The following is a 19,119-nucleotide window of genomic DNA, read 5'->3' on the forward strand; positions in this document are numbered from 1 at the left end:
AAGGAACTTTTCCCCTTAGTGGAGGGGTCAATAACCAGGGGGCATAGTTTCAAGGTAAGGGGCAGGAGGCTTGGAGGGGGATTTGAGGAAGAACTTTTTCACCTGGAACTCACTGCCTGAAAGGGTGGTAATCACAGAAATCACAGAAACCCCACAGTGCAGATAGAGGCCATTTCGGCCCATCGAGCCTGCACCGACACATATCCCACCCGATCCCCGTAACCCCTACACCAACACATATCCCACCCTATCCCCGTAACCCCACGTATTTAATCCCCCTAACACTAAGGGTCAATTTATCATAGCCAATCAACCTAACCCGCACATCTTTGGACTGTGGGAGGAAACCGGAGCACCCGGAGGAAACCCACGCAAACACGGGGAGAATGTGCAAACTCCACACAGACAGTCACCCGAGGCCGGATTCGAACCCGGGTCCCTGGCGCTGTGAGGCAACAGTGCTAACCACTATGCCACCGTGCTGCCCGTCAGGAACCCGCACAACATTCAAGAAGCATTTAGACGAGCACTTGAAACGCCATAGCGTACAAGGCTACGGACCAAGTGCTGGGAAATGCGATTAGAATAGAGAGGGCTTGATGGCCGGCGCGGACACGATGGGCCGAAGGGCCTCTTTCTGAGCTGTGTAACTCGATGACTCAATCTCCTCTGCACCCCCGTCCAAAGGCTTGACCTCCTTCTTAAGGTGTGGTGCCCAGAATTGCTCGCCGTGCTCCAGGTGTGGTCTATCCAGGGCTTTGTATAGCTGCAGCGTAACATGTACTCTAGTCCTCCAGATATGAAGGCCAGCATCCCATTAACCTCCCTGATTCGTTTCAGTCCCTGTCGATGACATTTTAATGATCGATGTACCTGGATACCCAAGTGTCTTTAGAACTTCCACTGCTTCTTGCTTTTCACCATTTAGAAAGTCACCTGTTCTAACCTTCTTTGCTCCAATGTGGATGACCTACATTGAAATCCATCTGCCAACATGTTGCCCGCAGCCTCTTGCAACATAAGCAATCGGAGCGGGAGTCGGCCATTATTAAGGAGACAGTAACAGGACATTTGGATAATCATAATTTAATAGGACAAAGTCAGCATGGTTTTATGAAGGGGAAGTCATAGTCATAGAGTCATAGAGTTATACAGCACGGATAGAGGCCCTTCGGCCCATCGTGTCCGCGCCGCCCATCCATCCCTGTCTAATCTAATCCCATATTCCAGCATTTGGTCCGTAGCCTTGTATGCTATGGCATTTCAAGTGCTCATCCAAATGCTTCTTAAATGTTGTGAGGGTTTCTGCCTCCACAACCCTTTCGGGCAGTGAGCTCCAGATTCCAACCACCCTCTGGGTGAAAACGTTCCTCCTCAAATCCCCTCTAAACCTCCCGCCCTTTACCTTGAATCTATGCCCCCTAGTTATTGACCCTTCTACTAAGGGAAAAAGCTCCTTAGTGTCCATCCTATCTCTGCCCCTCATAATTTTGTACACCTCAATCATGTCCCCCCTCAGCCTCCTCTGCTCCAAGGAAAACAAACCCAATCTGCCCAGTCTCTCTTCATAGCTGAAGCGCTCCAGCCCTGGTAACATCCTGGTGAATCTCCTCTGCACCCTCTCCAAAGCTATCACATCCTTCCTGTAGTGTGGCGACCAGAACTGCACACAGTATTCCAGCTGTGGCCTAACCAGCGTTTTGTACAGCTCCATCATAACCTCCTTGCTCTTATATTCTATGCCTCGGCTAATGAAGGCAAGTATCCCATATGCCTTTTTTACCACCTTATCCACCTGTTCCGCTGCCTTCAGGGATCTGTGTACTTGCACACCCAGATCCCTCTGACCCTCCGTCTTGCCTTGGGTCTTACCATTCATTGTGTATTCCCTTGCCTTGTTAGTCCCCCCAAAGTGCATCACCTCGCACTTTTCTGGGTTAAATTCCATTTGCCACTGTTCCGCCCATCTGACCAACCCATCTATATCGTCCTGCAGACTGAGGCTACCCTCCTCGCTATTTACCACCCTACCAATTTTTGTATAATCCGCGAACTTACTGATCATACCTTTTACATTCATATCCAAGTCATTAATGTAGACCACAAACAGCAAGGGACCCAGCACCGATCCCTGTGGTACCCCACTGGCCACAGGCTTCCAGTCACAAAAACAACCTTCGACCATCACCCTCTGCCTTCTGCCACTAAGCCAGTTTTGTATCCAATGTGCCAAGGCACCCTGGATTCCATGGGCTTCTACCTTCTTGACCAGTCTCCTGTGTGGGACTTTATCGAAGGCCTTACTGAAATCCATGTATACCACATCCACTGCGTTACCCTCATCCACACACCTAGTCACCCCCTCAAAAAATTCAATCAAATTAGTCAGACATGATCTTCCCTTGACAAAGCCATGTTGACTATCCCTGATTAATCCTTGCCTCTCCAAGTGGAGACTAATTTTGTCCCTCAGAATTTTTTCCAATAATTTTCCTACCACTGATGTTTGACAAATTTGCTGGAGTTCTTTGAGGAAGTAACATATAGGGTGGATAAAGGGGAACCAGTGGACGTAGTGTATTTAGACTTCCAAAAGGCATTTGACAAGGTGCCACACAAAAGATTATTGCTTAAGATAAAAAATCACGGGATTGGGGGTAATATTCTGGCATGGATAGAGGATTGGCTATCTAACAGGAGGCAGAGAGTTGGGATAAATGGTTCATTCTCGGACTGGCAATCAGTAACTAGTGGTGTTCCGCAGAGGTCAGTGCTGGGTCCCCAACTCTTTACAATCTATATTAACGATTTGGAGGAGGGGACCGAGTGTAACATATCAAAGTTTGCAGATGATACTAAGATGGGAGGGAAAGTAGTGAGTGAGGAGGACATAAAAAACCTGCAAGGGGACATCGACAGGCTAAGTAAGTGGGCAGAGATTTGGCAGATGGAATACAATACTGGAAAGTGTGAGGTTATGCACTTTGGCAGGAAAAATCATAGAGCAAGTTATTATCTTAATGGCAAGAAACTGGAAAGTACTGAAGTACAAAGGGATCTGGGGGTCCTGGTGCACGAAACTCAAAAGGTTAGTATGCAGGTGCAGCAAGTGGTTAAGAAGGCCAATGGAATGTTGGCTTTCATTGCTAGGGGGATAGAATATAAAAATAGGGAGGTATTGCTTCAGTTGTACAAGGTATTGGTGAGACCGCACCTGGAATACTGCATACAGTTTTGGTGTCCATACTTAAGAAAGGACATACTTGCTCTCGAGTCAGTACAAAGAAGGTTCACTCGGTTAATCCCGGGGATGAGGGGATGAACATATGAGGAGAGGTTGAGTAGATTGGGACTCTACTCATTGGAGTTCAGAAGAATGAGAGGCGATCTTATTGAAACATATAAGATTGTGAAGGGGTTGGATCGGGTGGATGCGGGGAGGATGTTCCCGATGATGGGTGAAACTAGAACTAGGGGGCATAGTCTTAGAATAAGGGGCTGCTCTTTCAAAACTGAGATGAGGAGGAACTACTTCACTCAGAGGGTGGTAGGTCCATGGAATATGCTGCCCCAAAAAGCTGTAGAAGCTACATCATTACATAAATTTAAAACAGAAATAGACAGTTTCCTAGAAGTAAAGGGAATTAAGGGTTACGGGGAGCGGGCAGGAATTTGGACATGAGTCTAGGTCCGGATCGGTCATGGCCCTGTGGGTAGCGGAGCGGGCCCAGGGGCCGTGTAGCCTGATCCTGCTCCTGTTTCGTGTGTCTAATTCTGTTAGATTCAGGAGATGGTTCTGTGATAGTAGATTGGCGGTTAGGATCGGATCAGCCATGATCTTATTGAATGGCGGAGCAGGCTCGAGGGGCCGATTGGCCTACTCCTGCTCCTATTTCTTATGTTCTTATGTTCTTATTCGGCCCCTCGAGACTGCTCCGCCATTCAATGAGACCATGGCTGACCTGCTGCCTCATCTCCACTCTCCCTTGAACCCCCTGGAGTTGAACAATCTCTCGGTCTCAGCCTTGAATATACTCAACGACTGAGCCTCCACAGCCCGCTGGGGTAGAGGATTCCAAAGATTCACCGCCCTCTGAGTGAAGAAATTCATCCTCCATCTCAGTCCTAAATGGCCGACCCCTTATCCTGAGATTGTGACCCCTGGTTCATAGAATCATAGAAAGTCACAGCACAGAGGGAGGCCATTCAGCCCATCGTGTGGCTCCCGTCTGTCAGAATGTTCACCCTACGACGCATGTCGCTATGGAAACAGCGTCGCAGATGGTGATTCAGTTAGAGATGAAATCACCGTGATTCAAATCGATCTAATCAAACACAGAACTCGAAAGAAAGACATAACTGAAGTCCCTCATCCCCGGTACCATTCTGGTCAATCTCCCCTGAACCTTCTCTGCTCTAAGGAGAACAATCCCAGCTTCTCCAGTCTCTCCACATAACTGAAGTCCCTCATCCCCGGTACCATTCTGGTCAATCTCCCCTTAACCTTCTCTGCTCTAAGGAGAACAACCCCAGCTTCTCCAGTCTCTCCACGTAACTGAAGTCCCTCATCCCTGGTACCATTCTGGCCAATCTCCCCTTAACCTTCTCTGCTCTAAGGAGAACAACCCCAGCTTCTCCAGTCGCTCCACGTAACTGAAGCTCCTCATCCCCGGTACCATTCTGGTCAATCTCCCCTTAACCTTCTCTGCTCTAAGGAGAACAATCCCAGCTTCTCCAGTCTCTCCACGTCACTGAAGCCCCTCATCCCTGGAACCATTCTGGTCAATCTCCTCTTAACCTTCTCTGCTCTAAGTAGAACAATCCCAGCTTCTCCAGTCTCTCCACGTAACTGAAGTCCCTCATCCCTGGAACCATTCTGATCAATCTCCCCTTAACCTTCTCTGCTCTAAGGAGAACAACCCCAGCTTCTCCAGTCTCTCCACGTCACTGAAGCCCCTCATCCCTGGTAACATTCTGGACAATCTCCCCTTAACCTTCTCTGCTCTAAGGAGAACAACCCCAGCTTCTCCAGTCTCTCCACGTAACTGAAGTCCCTCATCCCTGGTACCATTCTGGTCAATCTCCCCTTAACCTTCTCTGCTCTAAGGAGAACAACCCTAGCTTCTCCAGTCTCTCCACGTAACTGAAGTCCCTCATCCCTGGTACCATTCTGGTCAATCTCCCCTTAACCTTCTCTGCTCTACGGATACAAGAGCAGTTGGGGGGCGGGTTATGCTGGAACTGTATAAAACACGAGTTAGGCCGCAGATAGAGTACCGCGTGCAGTTCTGGTCACCACATTACAGGAAAGATGTGATTGCACTCGAGAGGGTACAGAGGAGCTTGACGAGGATGTTGCTGGGAGTAGAGAATCTTAGCTGGCTGACAGAGAGCTATCCAGCCTAATCCCACTTCCCAGCTCTTGGTCCATAGCCCTGCAGGTTACAGTATCCCAAGTGCACATCCAAGTAGTAGGCCAGATCACCAACAACGACGAGTCAGCCTACAGGGAGGAGGTCCAGCACCTCGTGAAGTGGTGCGCCGATAACAACCTGGCCCTTAACATCAAGAAAACCAAAGAAATCATTGTGGACTTCAGGAAGTCTAAAGGCGGAACTCACACCCCCATCCACATCCATGGGGCTGTGGTGGAAAGGGTGGACAGCTTTAAGTTCCTCGGAGTCCACATCACGGAAGACCTCTCCTGGTCCCTCAATACCTCCTCTCTGGTGAAGAAGGCCCAGCAGCGCCTATATTTCCTAAGGAGGCTGAAGGGATGTAACCTGTCACCCCTGATCCTCTCTAACTTTTACCGCTGCACTATAGAGAGCATCCTGACGAACTGTATCACAGTATGGTATGGCAGCTGTAGATACTATGACCGGAAAGCCCTGCAGCGGGTAGTCAAAACTGCCCAACGCATTACCGGCACCCGGCTACCGACCATAGAGCACATCTACCAGAAACGCTGTCTACGGGAGGTCACGGACCATCATCAAAGACCCTACCCACCCCAGCCACAGTCTGTTCGCCCTCCTGCCATCTGGGAGACGCTACAGATGCATTCGCACCCGAACGACCAGATTTAGGAACAGCTTCTTTCCCAGGGCTGTCATCCTACTGAACTCCACAAATAAACTCTGAAGCCTGCACATCTGCCAATGCACTTTATTATGGTCATGTTTATGTTAATGTATTACAAGCCAAATGTATGTTGAATGTTTAAATGTCTTAATCTAAATGTACACTCTCGGGAGCCGCAAGCCTACATTTCATTGTACTGTACTTGTACACTATCAATGACAATAAAGTTGATTTTGATTATGATTAAGTACTTTTTAAAATGTGGTGAGGGTTCCTGCCTCTACCACCCTTTCAGGCAGTGAGTTCGAGACCCCACCAACCCTCTGGGTGAAGAAATTTCCCCCAAATCCCCTCTGAACCTTCCCCCAATTACTTTAAATCTGTGCCCCCTGGTTTTAGACCCCTCTGCTAAGGGAAATAGGTCCTTTCTGTCCACTCTATCTCGGCCCCTCATAATTTTACACACCTCAGCCTCCTCTGTCCCAAGGAAAACAACCCCAGCCTATCACAGAATCACAGAATCACAGAAACCCCACAGTGCAGATAGAGGCCATTTCGGCCCATCGAGCCTGCACCGACACATATCTCACCCGATCCCCGTAACCCCTACACCGACACATATCCCACCCTATCCTGTAACCCCACATATTTAATCCCCCTAACACTAAGGGTCAATTTATCATAGCCAATCAACCTAACCCGCACATCTTTGGACTGTGGGAGGAAACCGGAGCACCCGGAGGAAACCCACGCAAACACGGGGAGAATGTGGAAACTCCACACAGACAGTCACCCGAGGCCGGATTCGAACCCGGGTCCCTGGCGCTGTGAGGCAACAGTGCTAACCACTATGCCACCGTGCTGCCCCTCATAGCTAAGATTCTCTGCTCCTGGCAACATCCTTGTAAATCTCCTCTGCACCCTCTCGAGTGCAATCACATCAATCCTGTAATGTGGTGACCAGAACTGCACGCAGTACTCTAGCTGAGGCCTAACTAGTGTTTTATACAGTTCAGGCATAACCCCGCTGCTCTAGTATTCTATGCCACTGCTAATAAAGGCAAGTAGGCCGTATGCCTTCTTAACCAGCTTATCTACCTGGCCTGCTACCTTCAGGGATCTGTGGGCATGCACTCCAAGGTCCCTCTGTTCCTCTATGCTACCATTTAATGTGTATTCCCTTTCCTCATTAGCCCTCCCCACATGCATTACCTCACGCTTCTCCGGATTGAATTCCATTTGCCGCTGTTCCGCCCACCTGACCAATTTATTGATATCTTCCTGCAGTCCACAGCTTCCTTCTTCGCTATCAACCACACGGCCGATTTTAGTATCATCTGCAAACTTCTTAATCCTACCCCCTATATTCAAGTCTAGATCATTGATATATACCACAAAAAGCAAAGGGACCTAGTACTGAGCCCTGCGGAACCCCACTGGTTCTAGACACTCCAGCCAGGGGGAAACATCCCCTCAGTATCTACCCTGTCAATTCCCGTCAGAATCTTATGTTTCAAGGAGATCACCTCCCATCCTCCTAAACTCCAGAGAATATAGGCCTAGTCTACTCACTCTCTCCTCATAGAACAATCCCCCCATCCCAGGAACCAGTCTGGTGAATCTTCGTTGCATTCCCTCGATGGCAAGTATAATCTTCCTTAGGTAAGGAGACCAAAACTGGGCACAGTACTCCAGGTATGGTCTCATAGAAACATAGAAGATAGGAGCAGGAGTAGGCCATTCGCCCCCTCGAGCCTGCTCCGCCATTCAATGAGATCATGGCTGATCATCCAAATTCAGTACCCGGTCCCTGCCTTCTCCCCATATCCCTTGATCCCTTTAGCCTTAAGAAATATATCCAACTCCTTCTTGAATATATTTAATGAATTGGCCTCAACTGCCTTCTGTGGTAGAGAATTCCACAGGTTCACCACTCTCTAGGTGAAGAAATTCCTCCTCATCCCTGTCCTAAATGGCCTACCCCTTATCCTTAGACTGTGACCCCTGGTTCTGGACTCCCCGACCATCGGGAACATCCTTCCTGCATCTAGTCTGTCTAGTCCTGTTAGAATTTTATACGTTTCAATGAGATCCCCTCTCATTCTTCTAAACTCTAGCGAATATAAGCCTAGTCGACCCAATCTCTCCTCATACGTCATTCCTGCCATCCCAGGTATCAGTCTGGTGAATCTTCGCTGCACTCCTTCCACGGCAAGAACATCCTTCCTCAGATAAGGCGACCAAAACTGCACACAATACTCAAGGTGCGGTCTCACCAAGGCCCTGTACAACTGCAGCAAGACATTCCTTGCTCCTGTACTCGAATCCTCTCGCTACGAAGGCCAACATACCATCACCAAAGCCCTGTACAACTGCAGCAAGACATTCCTTGCTCCTGTACTCGAATCCTCTCGCTATGAAGGCCAACATACCATCACCAAAGCCCTGTACAACTGCAGCAAGACATTCCTTGCTCCTGTACTCGAATCCTCTCGCTATGAAGGCCAACATACCATCACCAAAGCCCTGTACAACTGCAGCAAGACATTCCTTGCTCCTGTACTTGAATCCTCTCGCTATGAAGGCCAACATACCATCACCAAAGCCCTGTACAACTGCAGCAGAGGAGGATGTCGTGAAACTCCAGTACGATTTGGACAGGTTGGGTGATTGGGCAGAAACATGGCAAATGCACTATAATGTGGATAAATGTGAGGTTATCCACTTTGGTGGCAAAAACAGGAAGGCAGATTATTATTTGAATGGCAATAGATTGGGAGAAGGGGAAGTGCAAAGAGACCTGGGTGTTCTTGTGCACCAGTCGCTGAAGGTAAGCATGCAGGTGCAGCAGGCGGTTAAGAAGGCAAATGGTATGTTGGCCTTCGTAGCAAGAGGGTTCGAGTACAGGAACAAGGATGTCTTGCTACAGTTGTACAGGGCCTTGGTGAGACCGCACCTTGAGTATTGTGTGTAGTTTTGGTCACCTTACCTGTGGAAGGACGTTCTTGCCATGGAAGGAGTGCAGCAAAGATTCACCAGGCTGATACCTGGGATGGCAGGAATGACGTACGAGGAGAGATTGTGTCGATTGGGCTTATACTCACTGGAATTTAGAAGATTGAGAGGGGATCTCATCGAAACCTATAAAATTCTGTCAGGCCTGGACAGACTAGATGCAGGAAGGATGTTCCTGATGGCCGGGGAGTCCAGAACCAGGGGTCATAGTCTAAGGATAAGGGGTAAGCCATTTAGGACTGAAATGAGGAGGAATTTCTTCACCTAGAGAGTGGTGAACCTGTGGAGTTCTCTGCCACAGAGGGCGGTGGAGGCCAGTTCATTAAATATATTCAAAAAAGAGTTGGATATATTTCTTAAGGCTAAAGGGATCAAGGGATACGGGGAGAAGGCAGGGACCGGGTACTGAATTTGGATGATCAGCCATGATCTCGTTGAATGGCGGAGCAGGCTCGAGGGGCCGAATGGCCTACTCCTGCTCCTATCTGCTATGTTTCTATCACCAAAGCCCTGTACAACTGCAGCAAGACTTCCTCACTCTTGCACCCCAGAGATTGTAGGGCCCACTCTCCTCAATGTAAAGGACTTACGAAGAATGGTGAGGTAGGCCGAGGCTTCCGGTGGTGTTCCAAGCCCATTACTCGCAAGGCAGGTGTAAAGGCCGGTGTCCTGGGCCACAGTCTCTTTCAACAGGAGGCTCCCGTCTGTCAGAATGTTCACCCTCTGACGCAGATCGCTATGGAAACAGCGTCGGAGACGGTGAAAGGGTTAGAGGTGAAATCGTCGCGATTCAAATCGATCCAATCAAACACAGAATCAGAAAGATAGACATAACTGAAGACATGCCAATCTTTCACGTGAACAGATTAAGTGAATGGGCAAAACTGTGGCAGATGGATTTCAAGGTAGGCAACTGTGAGATCATCCACATTGGAGCTAAGAAGAATGGAACAGGGAACATTCTAAATGGTGAAAAGCTACAAACAGTGGACGTTCCAAAGAGACTCGGGGGTTCAGGTAGATCGATCACTAAAATGATCTCTCGCTATGAAGGTCAACATACCATCACCAAAGCCCTGTGCAACTGCAGCATAACCTCCCAGAAATACCGGGGAACATAGGGTCTGATGAAAGAGAGGAACTGAAAGAAATCAGTGTTTGTAGGGAAATGGTGTTCGGAAAATTGATGGGACTGAAGGCCGATAAATCCCCAGGGCCTGATAATCTACATCCCAGGGTACTTCAGGAAGTGGCCCTAGAGATAGTAGATGCATTACTGGTCATCTTCCAGAACTCGACAGACTCTGGAACGGTACCCATGGATTGGAGGGTAGCTAATGTTACCCCACTATTCAAAAAAGGTGGTAGAGAAAAAGCGGGGAATTACAGACCGGCAAGCCTGACATCGGTAGTGGGGAAAATGCTAGAGTCCATTATAAAAGATGTAATAGCAGAGCACTTGGAAAAAAGTGACAGGATCGGACAAAGTCAACATGGATTTACGAAAGGTAAATCATGCTTGACTAATCTACTGGAATTTTTTGAGGATGTAACTGGTAAAATAGATATGGGAGAACCAGTGGATGTGGTGTATTTGGACTTTCAGAAGGCTTTCGATAAGGTCCCACATAAGAGATTAGCGTGCAAAATTAAGGCACATGGGATTGGGGGTAAGGTATTGACTTGGATAGAGAACTGGTTGGCGGACAGAAAACAAAGAGTTGGAATAAACGGGTCATTTTCTGAGTGGCAGGCAGTGACTAGTGGGGTACCGCAAGGATCGGTCCTTGGGCCCCAGCTATTCACAATATATATTAATGATCTGGACGAGGGAATTGGATGTAATATCTCCAAATTTGCAGACGACACAAAGCTGGGTGGGAGGGTATGCTGCGAGGAGGATGTCATGAAACTCCAGTACAATTTGGACAGGTTGGGTGATTGGGCAAATGCATGGCAAATGCAGTATAACGTGGAATAATGTGAGGTTATCCACTTTGGTGGCAAAAACAGGAAGGCAGGTTATTATCTGAATGGCAATAGATTGGGAGAAGGGGAAGTGCAACGAGTCCTGGGTGTCCTTGTGCACCAGTCGCTGAAGGTAAGCATGCAGGTACAGCAGGCGGTTAAGAAGGCAAATGGTATGTTGGCCTTCGTAGCGAGAGGATTCGAGTACAGGAACAAGGATGTCTTGCTACAGCTGTACAGGGCCTTGGTGAGACCACACCTTGAGTATTGTGTGCAGTTTTGGTCGCCTTATCTGAGGAAGGATGTTCTTGCCATGGAGGGAGTGCAGCGAAGATTCACCAGACTGATACCTGGGATGGCAGGAATGACGTATGAGGAGAGATTGGGTCGATTGGGCTTGTACGCGCTGGAGTTTAGAAGAATGAGAGGGGATCTCATTGAAACTTATAAAATTCTGACAGGACTGGACAGACTGGATGCAGGAAGGATGTTCCCGATGGTCGGGGAGTCCAGAACCAGGGGTCACAGTCTAAGGATAAGGAGTAAGCCATTTAGGACAGAGATGAGGAGGAATTTCTTCACCCAGAGAGTGGCGAACCTGTGGAATTCTCCACCACAGAAGGCAGTAGAGGCCAATTCATTAAATATATTCAAGAAGGAGTTGGATATATTTCTTAAGGCTAAAGGGATCAAGGGATATGGGGAGAAAGCAGGGACAGGGTACTGAATTTGGATGATCAGCCATGATCTCATTGAATGGCGGAGCAGGCTCGAAGGGCCGAATGGCCGACTCCTGCTCCTATCTTCTATGTTTCTATGATACAGAAAATAATCAGGAAGGTTAATGGAATGCTTGCCTTTATATCTGGAGGACTAGAGTACAAGGGGGTAGAGGTTATGCTGCAGCTGTACAGAGCCCTGGTTAGACCACACCTGGAGCACTGGGAGCAGTTCTGGGTACCACACCTTAGGAAGGATGTCAAGTCCTTGGGCGAGGGTGCAGAGGAGATTGACCAGAATGGTACCGGGGATGAGGGACTTCAGTTATGTGGAGAGACTGGAGAAGCTGGGGTTGTTCTCCTTAGAGCAGAGAAGGTTAAGGGGAGATTGACCAGAATGGTACCAGGGATGAGGGACTTCAGTGACGTGGAGAGACTGGAGAAGCTGGGGTTGTTCTCCTTGGAGCAGAGAAGGTTAAGGGGAGATTGAGCAGAATGGTACCGGGGATGAGGGACTTCAGTTACGTGGAGAGACTGGAGAAGCTGGGATTGTTCTCCTTAGAGCAGAGAAGGTTAAGGGGAGATTGACCAGAATGGTTCCAGGGATGAGGAACTTCAGTGATGTGGAGAGACTGGAGAAGCTGGGGTTGTTCTCCTTAGAGCCGAGAAGGTTAAGGGGAGATTGACCAGAATGGTACCAAGGATGAGGGACTTCAGTTACGTGGAGAGACTGGAGAAGCTGGGGTTGTTCTCCTTAGAGCAGAGAAGGTTAAGGGGAGATTGACCAGAATGGTACCGGGGATGAGGGACTTCAGTTACGTGGAGAGACTGGAGAAGCTGGGGTTGTTCTCCTTAGAGCAGAGAAGGTTAAGGGGAGATTGACCAGAATGGTACCGGGGATGAGGGACTTCAGTTACGTGGAGAGACTGGAGAAGCTGGGATTGTTCTCCTTAGAGCAGAGAAGGTTAAGGGGAGATTGACCAGAATGGTTCCAGGGATGAGGAACTTCAGTGATGTGGAGAGACTGGAGAAGCTGGGGTTGTTCTCCTTAGAGCCGAGAAGGTTAAGGGGAGATTGACCAGAATGGTACCAGGGATGAGGGACTTCAGTTACGTGGAGAGACTGGAGAAGCTGGGGTTGTTCTCCTTAGAGCAGAGAAGGTTAAGAGGAGATTGACCAGAATGGTACCAAGGATGAGGGACTTCAGTTACGTGGAGAGACTGGAGAAGCTGGGGTTGTTCTCCTTAGAGCAGAGAAGGTTAAGGGGAGATTGACCAGAATGGTACCGGGGATGAGGGACTTCAGTTATGTGGAGAGACTGGAGAAGCAGGGATTGTTCTCCTTAGAGCAGAGAAGGTTAAGGGGAGATTGACCAGAATGGTTCCAGGGATGAGGGACTTCAGTTACGTGGAGATACTGGAGAAGCTGGGGTTGTTCTCCTTAGAGCAGAGAAGGTTAAGGGGAGATTGACCAGAATGGTACCAGGGATGAGGGACTTCAGTGATGTGGAGAGACTGGAGAAGCTGGAGTTGTTGTCCTTAGAGCAGAGAAGGTTAAGGGGAGATTGACCAGAATGGTACCGGGGATGAGGGACTTCAGTGATGTGGAGAGACTGGAGAAGCTGGAGTTGTTGTCCTTAGAGCAGAGAAGGTTAAGGGGAGATTGACCAGAATGGTTCCAGGGATGAGGGACTTCAGTGATGTGGGGAGACTGGAGAAGCTGGGATTGTTCTCCTTAGAGCAGAGAAGGTTAAGGGGAGGTTGACCGGAATGGTACCAGGGATGAGGGACTTCAGTTACATGGAGAGACTGGAGAAGCTGGGGTTGTTCTCCTTAGAGCAGAGAAGGTTAAGGGGAGATTGACCAGAATGGTACCGGGGATGAGGGACTTCAGTTGCGTGGAGAGACTGGAGAAGCTGGGGTTGTTCTCCTTAGAGCAGAGAAGGTTAAGGGGAGATTGACCAGAATGGTACCGGGGATGAGGGACTTCAGTTGCGTGGAGAGACTGGAGAAGCTGGGATTGTTCTCCTTAGAGCAGAGAAGGTTAAGGGGAGATTGACCAGAATGGTACCAGGGATGAGGGACTTCAGTTACGTGGAGAGACTGGAGAAGCTGGGGTTGTTCTCCTTAGAGCAGAGAAGGTTAAGGGGAGATTGACCAGAATGGTACCGGGGATGAGGGACTTCAGTTGCGTGGAGAGACTGGAGAAGCTGGGGTTGTTCTCCTTAGAGCAGAGAAGGTTAAGGGGAGATTGACCAGAATGGTACCGGGGATGAGGGACTTCAGTTACGTGGAGAGACTGGAGAAGCTGGGATTGTTCTCCTTGGAGCAGAGAAGGTTAAGGGGAGATTGACCAGAATGGTACCGGGGATGAGGGACTTCAGTTACGTGGAGAGACTAGAGAAGCTGGGGTTGTTCTCCTTAGAGCAGAGAAGGTTAAGGGGAGATTGACCAGAATGGTACCGGGGATGAGGGACTTCAGTTACGTGGAGAGACTGGAGAAGCTGGGATTGTTCTCCTTAGAGCAGAGAAGGTTAAGGGGAGATTGACCAGAATGATTCCAGGGATGAGGGACTTCAGTTACGTGGAGAGACTGGAGAAGCTGGGGTTGTTCTCCTTAGAGCAGAGAAGGTTAAGAGGAGATTGACCAGAATGGTACCGGGGATGAGGGACTTCAGTTACGTGGAGAGACTGGAGAAGCTGGGGTTGTTCTCCTTAGAGCAGAGAAGGTTAAGGGGAGATTGACCAGAATGGTACCAGGGATGAGGGACTTCAGTGATGTGGAGAGACTGGAGAAGCTGGGATTGTTCTCCTTAGAGCCGAGAAGGTTAAGGGGAGATTGACCAGAATGGTACCGGGGATGAGGGACTTCAGTTACGTGGAGAGACTGGAGAAGCTGGGGTTGTTCTCCTTAGAGCAGAGAAGGTTAAGGGGAGATTGACCAGAATGGTACCGGGGATGAGGGACTTCAGTTACGTGGAGAGACTGGAGAAGCTGGGGTTGTTCTCCTTAGAGCAGAGAAGGTTAAGGGGAGATTGACCAGAATGGTACCGGGGATGAGGGACTTCAGTTATGTGGAGAGACTGGAGAAGCAGGGATTGTTCTCCTTAGAGCAGAGAAGGTTAAGGGGAGATTGACCAGAATGGTTCCAGGGATGAGGGACTTCAGTTACGTGGAGATACTGGAGAAGCTGGGGTTGTTCTCCTTAGAGCAGAGAAGGTTAAGGGGAGATTGACCAGAATGGTACCGGGGATGAGGGACTTCAGTGATGTGGAGAGACTGGAGAAGCTGGAGTTGTTGTCCTTAGAGCAGAGAAGGTTAAGGGGAGATTGACCAGAATGGTTCCAGGGATGAGGGACTTCAGTGATGTGGGGAGACTGGAGAAGCTGGGATTGTTCTCCTTAGAGCAGAGAAGGTTAAGGGGAGGTTGACCGGAATGGTACCAGGGATGAGGGACTTCAGTTACATGGAGAGACTGGAGAAGCTGGGGTTGTTCTCCTTAGAGCAGAGAAGGTTAAGGGGAGATTGACCAGAATGGTACCGGGGATGAGGGACTTCAGTGACGTGGAGAGACTGGTGAAGCTGGGGTTGTTCTCCTTAGAGCAGAGAAGGTTAAGGGGAGATTGACCAGAATGGTACCAGGGATGAGGGACTTCAGTTGCGTGGAGAGACTGGAGAAGCTGGGATTGTTCTCCTTAGAGCAGAGAAGGTGAAGAGGAGATTGACCAGAATGGTACCGGGGATGAGGGACTTCAGTTACGTGGAGAGACTGGAGAAGCTGGGGTTGTTCTCCTTAGAGCAGAGAAGGTTAAGGGGAGATTGACCAGAATGGTACCGGGGATGAGGGACTTCAGTTGCGTGGAGAGACTGGAGAAGCTGGGATTGTTCTCCTTGGAGCAGAGAAGGTTAAGGGGAGATTGACCAGAATGGTACCGGGGATGAGGGACTTCAGTTACGTGGAGAGACTAGAGAAGCTGGGGTTGTTCTCCTTAGAGCAGAGAAGGTTAAGGGGAGATTGACCAGAATGATTCCAGGGATGAGGGACTTCAGTTACGTGGAGAGACTGGAGAAGCTGGGGTTGTTCTCCTTAGAGCAGAGAAGGTTAAGGGGAGATTGACCAGAATGGTACCGGGGATGAGGGACTTCAGTTACGTGGAGAGACTGGAGAAGCTGGGGTTGTTCTCCTTAGAGCAGAGAAGGTTAAGGGGAGATTGACCAGAATGGTACCAGGGATGAGGGACTTCAGTTACGTGGAGAGACTGGAGAAGCTGGGATTGTTCTCCTTAGAGCAGAGAAGGTTAAGGGGAGATTGACCAGAATGGTACCAGGGATGAGGGACTTCAGTGACGTGGAGAGACTGGAGAAGCTGGGGTTGTTCTCCTTGGAGCAGAGAAGGTTAAGGGGAGATTGACCAGAATGGTACCGGGGATGAGGGACTTCAGTTACGTGGAGAGACTGGAGAAGCTGGGGTTGTTCTCCTTAGAGCAGAGAAGGTTAAGGGGAGATTGACCAGAATGGTACCGGGGATGAGGGACTTCAGTTACGTGGAGAGACTGGAGAAGCTGGGGTTGTTCTCCTTGGAGCAGAGAAGGTTAAGGGGAGATTGACCAGAATGGTACCAGGGATGAGGGACTTCAGTTACGTGGAGAGACGGGAGAAGCTGGGGTTGTTCTCCTTAGAGCAGAGAAGGTTAAGGGGAGATTTGATGGAGGTGTTCAAAATCATGAGGGGTTTAGATGGTATCTGCCGCCTGCCCTCACTCACGGTGCCCTAAGAGATCCCGTATATACCTGAGATGGTGGACATTGACTCTATCCTTGAACCAGGAGTAGGTCAGGTTGACTGGGTAGGCCTCCGCCTCACACGGGAAGAAGGCATCCTGGGAGAAATTGACGGAGACATTGCGAGGAGGCAGGACGATGGTGGGCGGACCTAGGTTGAAGAGAAGACAGGAATTAATGTCCACAGCCTCAGCTCCAGGGAGCAAGCCTTCCGACAACAACCTCCTGCACCTGAAGAGATGTCCAATAACAAGAGGTTCTCCTCCATCTCTCGACGTCCCTCTCTCCTGAAGAGATGTCCAATAACAAGAGGTTCTCCTCCATCTCTAGATAGAAACACAGAAGGTAGGTGCAGGAGTAGGCCATTCGGCCCCTCGAGCCTGCTCCGCCATTCAATGCGATCATGGCTGATCATCCAAATTCAGTACCCTGTCCCTGCCTTCTCCCCATACCCCTTGATCCCTTTAGCCTTAAGAACTATATCCAACTCCTTCTTGAATATATTTAATGAATTGGCCTCTACTGCCTTCTGTGGTAGAGAATTCCACAGGTTCACCACTCTCTGGGTGAAGAAATTCCTCCTCATCTCAGTCCTAAATGGCTTACCCCTTATCCTTAGACTGTGACCCCTGGTTCTGGACTCCCCGACCATCGGGAACATCCTTCCTGCATCTAGTCTGTCCAGTCCTGTTAGAATTTTATAAGTTTCAATGAGATCCCCTCTCATTCTTCTAAACTCTAGCGAATATAAGACTAATCGACCCAATCTCTCCTCATACATCATTCCTGCCATCCCAGGTATCAGCCTGGTGAATCTTCGCTGCACTCCCTCCATGGCAAGAACATCCTTCCTCAGATAAGGCGACCAAAACCGCACACAATACTCAAGGTGTGGTCTCACCAAGGCCCTGTACAACTGCAGCAAGACATCCTTGTTCCTGTACTCAAACCCTCTCGCTCTGAAGGCCAACATGCCATTTGCCTTCTTAACCGCCTGCTGCACCTGCATGCTTACCTTCAGCGACTGGTGCACAAGGACACCCAGGTCTTGTTGCACTTCCCCTTCTCCCAATCTATTGCCGTTCAGATAATAATCTGCCTTCCTGTTTTTGCCATCAAAGTGGATAACCTCGCATTTATGCACATTATACTGCATCTGCCATGCATCTGCCCAATCACCCAACCTGTCCAAATCATACTGGAGTTTCTCTGCATCCTCCTCACAGCACACACGCCCACCCAGCTTTGTGTCGACTGCAAATTTGGAGATATTGGCCTAGAAATTCAGTTGCTTGCGCCAGCCGGTAGCGCCTTAGGAGGAGGAGATGTTGGGCGATAGGCGGCTAGCGGCCGGGCGCAGCGCGATCTGCGCCTCTCCCCAACTTCACTAGAGATTTAGCGTCGGCGCAAAGTCTTTGCGCGCGCTCAGCTGCGCGCGCAGATCCTGACGTCATTTCATCGTGCAACGCCCTTTGTGCGCCCCAAACCGGAACTTCAGTGGCGCCGCCCTTCTTTGCGCCTGGCGCCCCCAGCGACTGGTAGAGGGGAACGGTTCCCAGTCGCTGCGGGGTGCGGGCAGCGCTATTTAAAGGGGACTCCTCCTGCAGTATAAGTGACAGCCAGTTTGTGCCAATCCTTCTGTGCGAGAGACAAAGGCAGAGAGCTTTCTGCTTTGACTCAGCGCTCGCACAGGTACTTCTGGCTTCAGGCCAGACCTTTGCACTTGGATTTCACTTTCAGTGCCATAGCCTTGAGTCGCCACATATACTGTAATGGGGGCTACAATGGGTGGAAACGTTGGCTTTCTGCATTGCATTCAAAGGGATCAGAGACGCCGTGAGAGAGTGCCAGTCATGGCCAGACGGAGCAGGGCCAACAGGTGTCGGCACAGGAGGCCTTACCCACCCAGGGTATACCGCCAGCAGTTCTCATATCTGAACATGTCTGAGGAGCAGTGTGTTCGGAGGCTGCGACTCAGAAGGGAGGTGGTCACTGAGATCTGCCACCTGCTTCGCAGAGATCTGCAGCCACAGCTGAGGAGCAGGACGTCTCTGTCGGTGGCAGTGAAGGTGACGGTGGCTCTCAACTTCTATGCCACCGGCTCCTTCCAATCTGCTACTGGGGACATTGCCAACATCTCCCAGTTCGCGGTACATTGCTGCATCCGACAGGTGAACAATGTCTTTTTCAGAAGGAGACGTCAGTACATCTCCTTCCCCATGACCCTGGACAAGCAGCAAGAGTGTACAATGGGATTTGGAAGAATAGCGGGCTTCCCCATGGTCCAGGGCGTAGAACTGATGAATCAGCATTGGTCAGGCCTTGCTTCAGGGCTGCAGTGCGCAGGGCATGGCAGCCAGACAGGTCCACCCTCCCCCTTTAAGAGCTGACCGGCGCCAGAGTGTCTGCCGTCAATCAGCAACTCGCCGCACCTGCGCTGCGCCCGCCCTCGGGGTTATTGCCCCGGACTGCCGGCTTAGCACCAAATGATAGTCGTGCATCGCCTGTTTTAGCGCAGCAGCAACCTCTTGGGGCGATGCGACTGAATAGCGG

The 19,119-nt window shown here is 49.8% G+C and overlaps 1 protein-coding gene across 1 annotated transcript in view; it reads right to left on the minus strand.

Moving 5' to 3' along the window:
* The window catches only part of LOC147091311 (protein turtle homolog A-like), a 39,529-nt gene that overhangs the window by 4,691 nt on the left and 15,719 nt on the right, over positions 1 to 19,119 (minus strand). Inside the window, exons 4-5 of the mRNA XM_085976503.1 lie at positions 16,576 to 16,717; positions 9,690 to 9,835 (exon numbers count right to left, since the gene is read on the minus strand). Coding sequence (XP_085832629.1) covers positions 9,690 to 9,835; positions 16,576 to 16,717 — 288 coding nt within the window. The remainder of the gene's footprint in view (positions 1 to 9,689; positions 9,836 to 16,575; positions 16,718 to 19,119) is intronic.

Source organism: Somniosus microcephalus, unplaced genomic scaffold (assembly GCF_052327205.1).
Source record: "Somniosus microcephalus isolate GS21.2 unplaced genomic scaffold, FLI_Smic_1.0 unresolved_chr3, whole genome shotgun sequence".
In the NCBI taxonomy this organism is placed as follows: domain Eukaryota; kingdom Metazoa; phylum Chordata; class Chondrichthyes; order Squaliformes; family Somniosidae; genus Somniosus; species Somniosus microcephalus.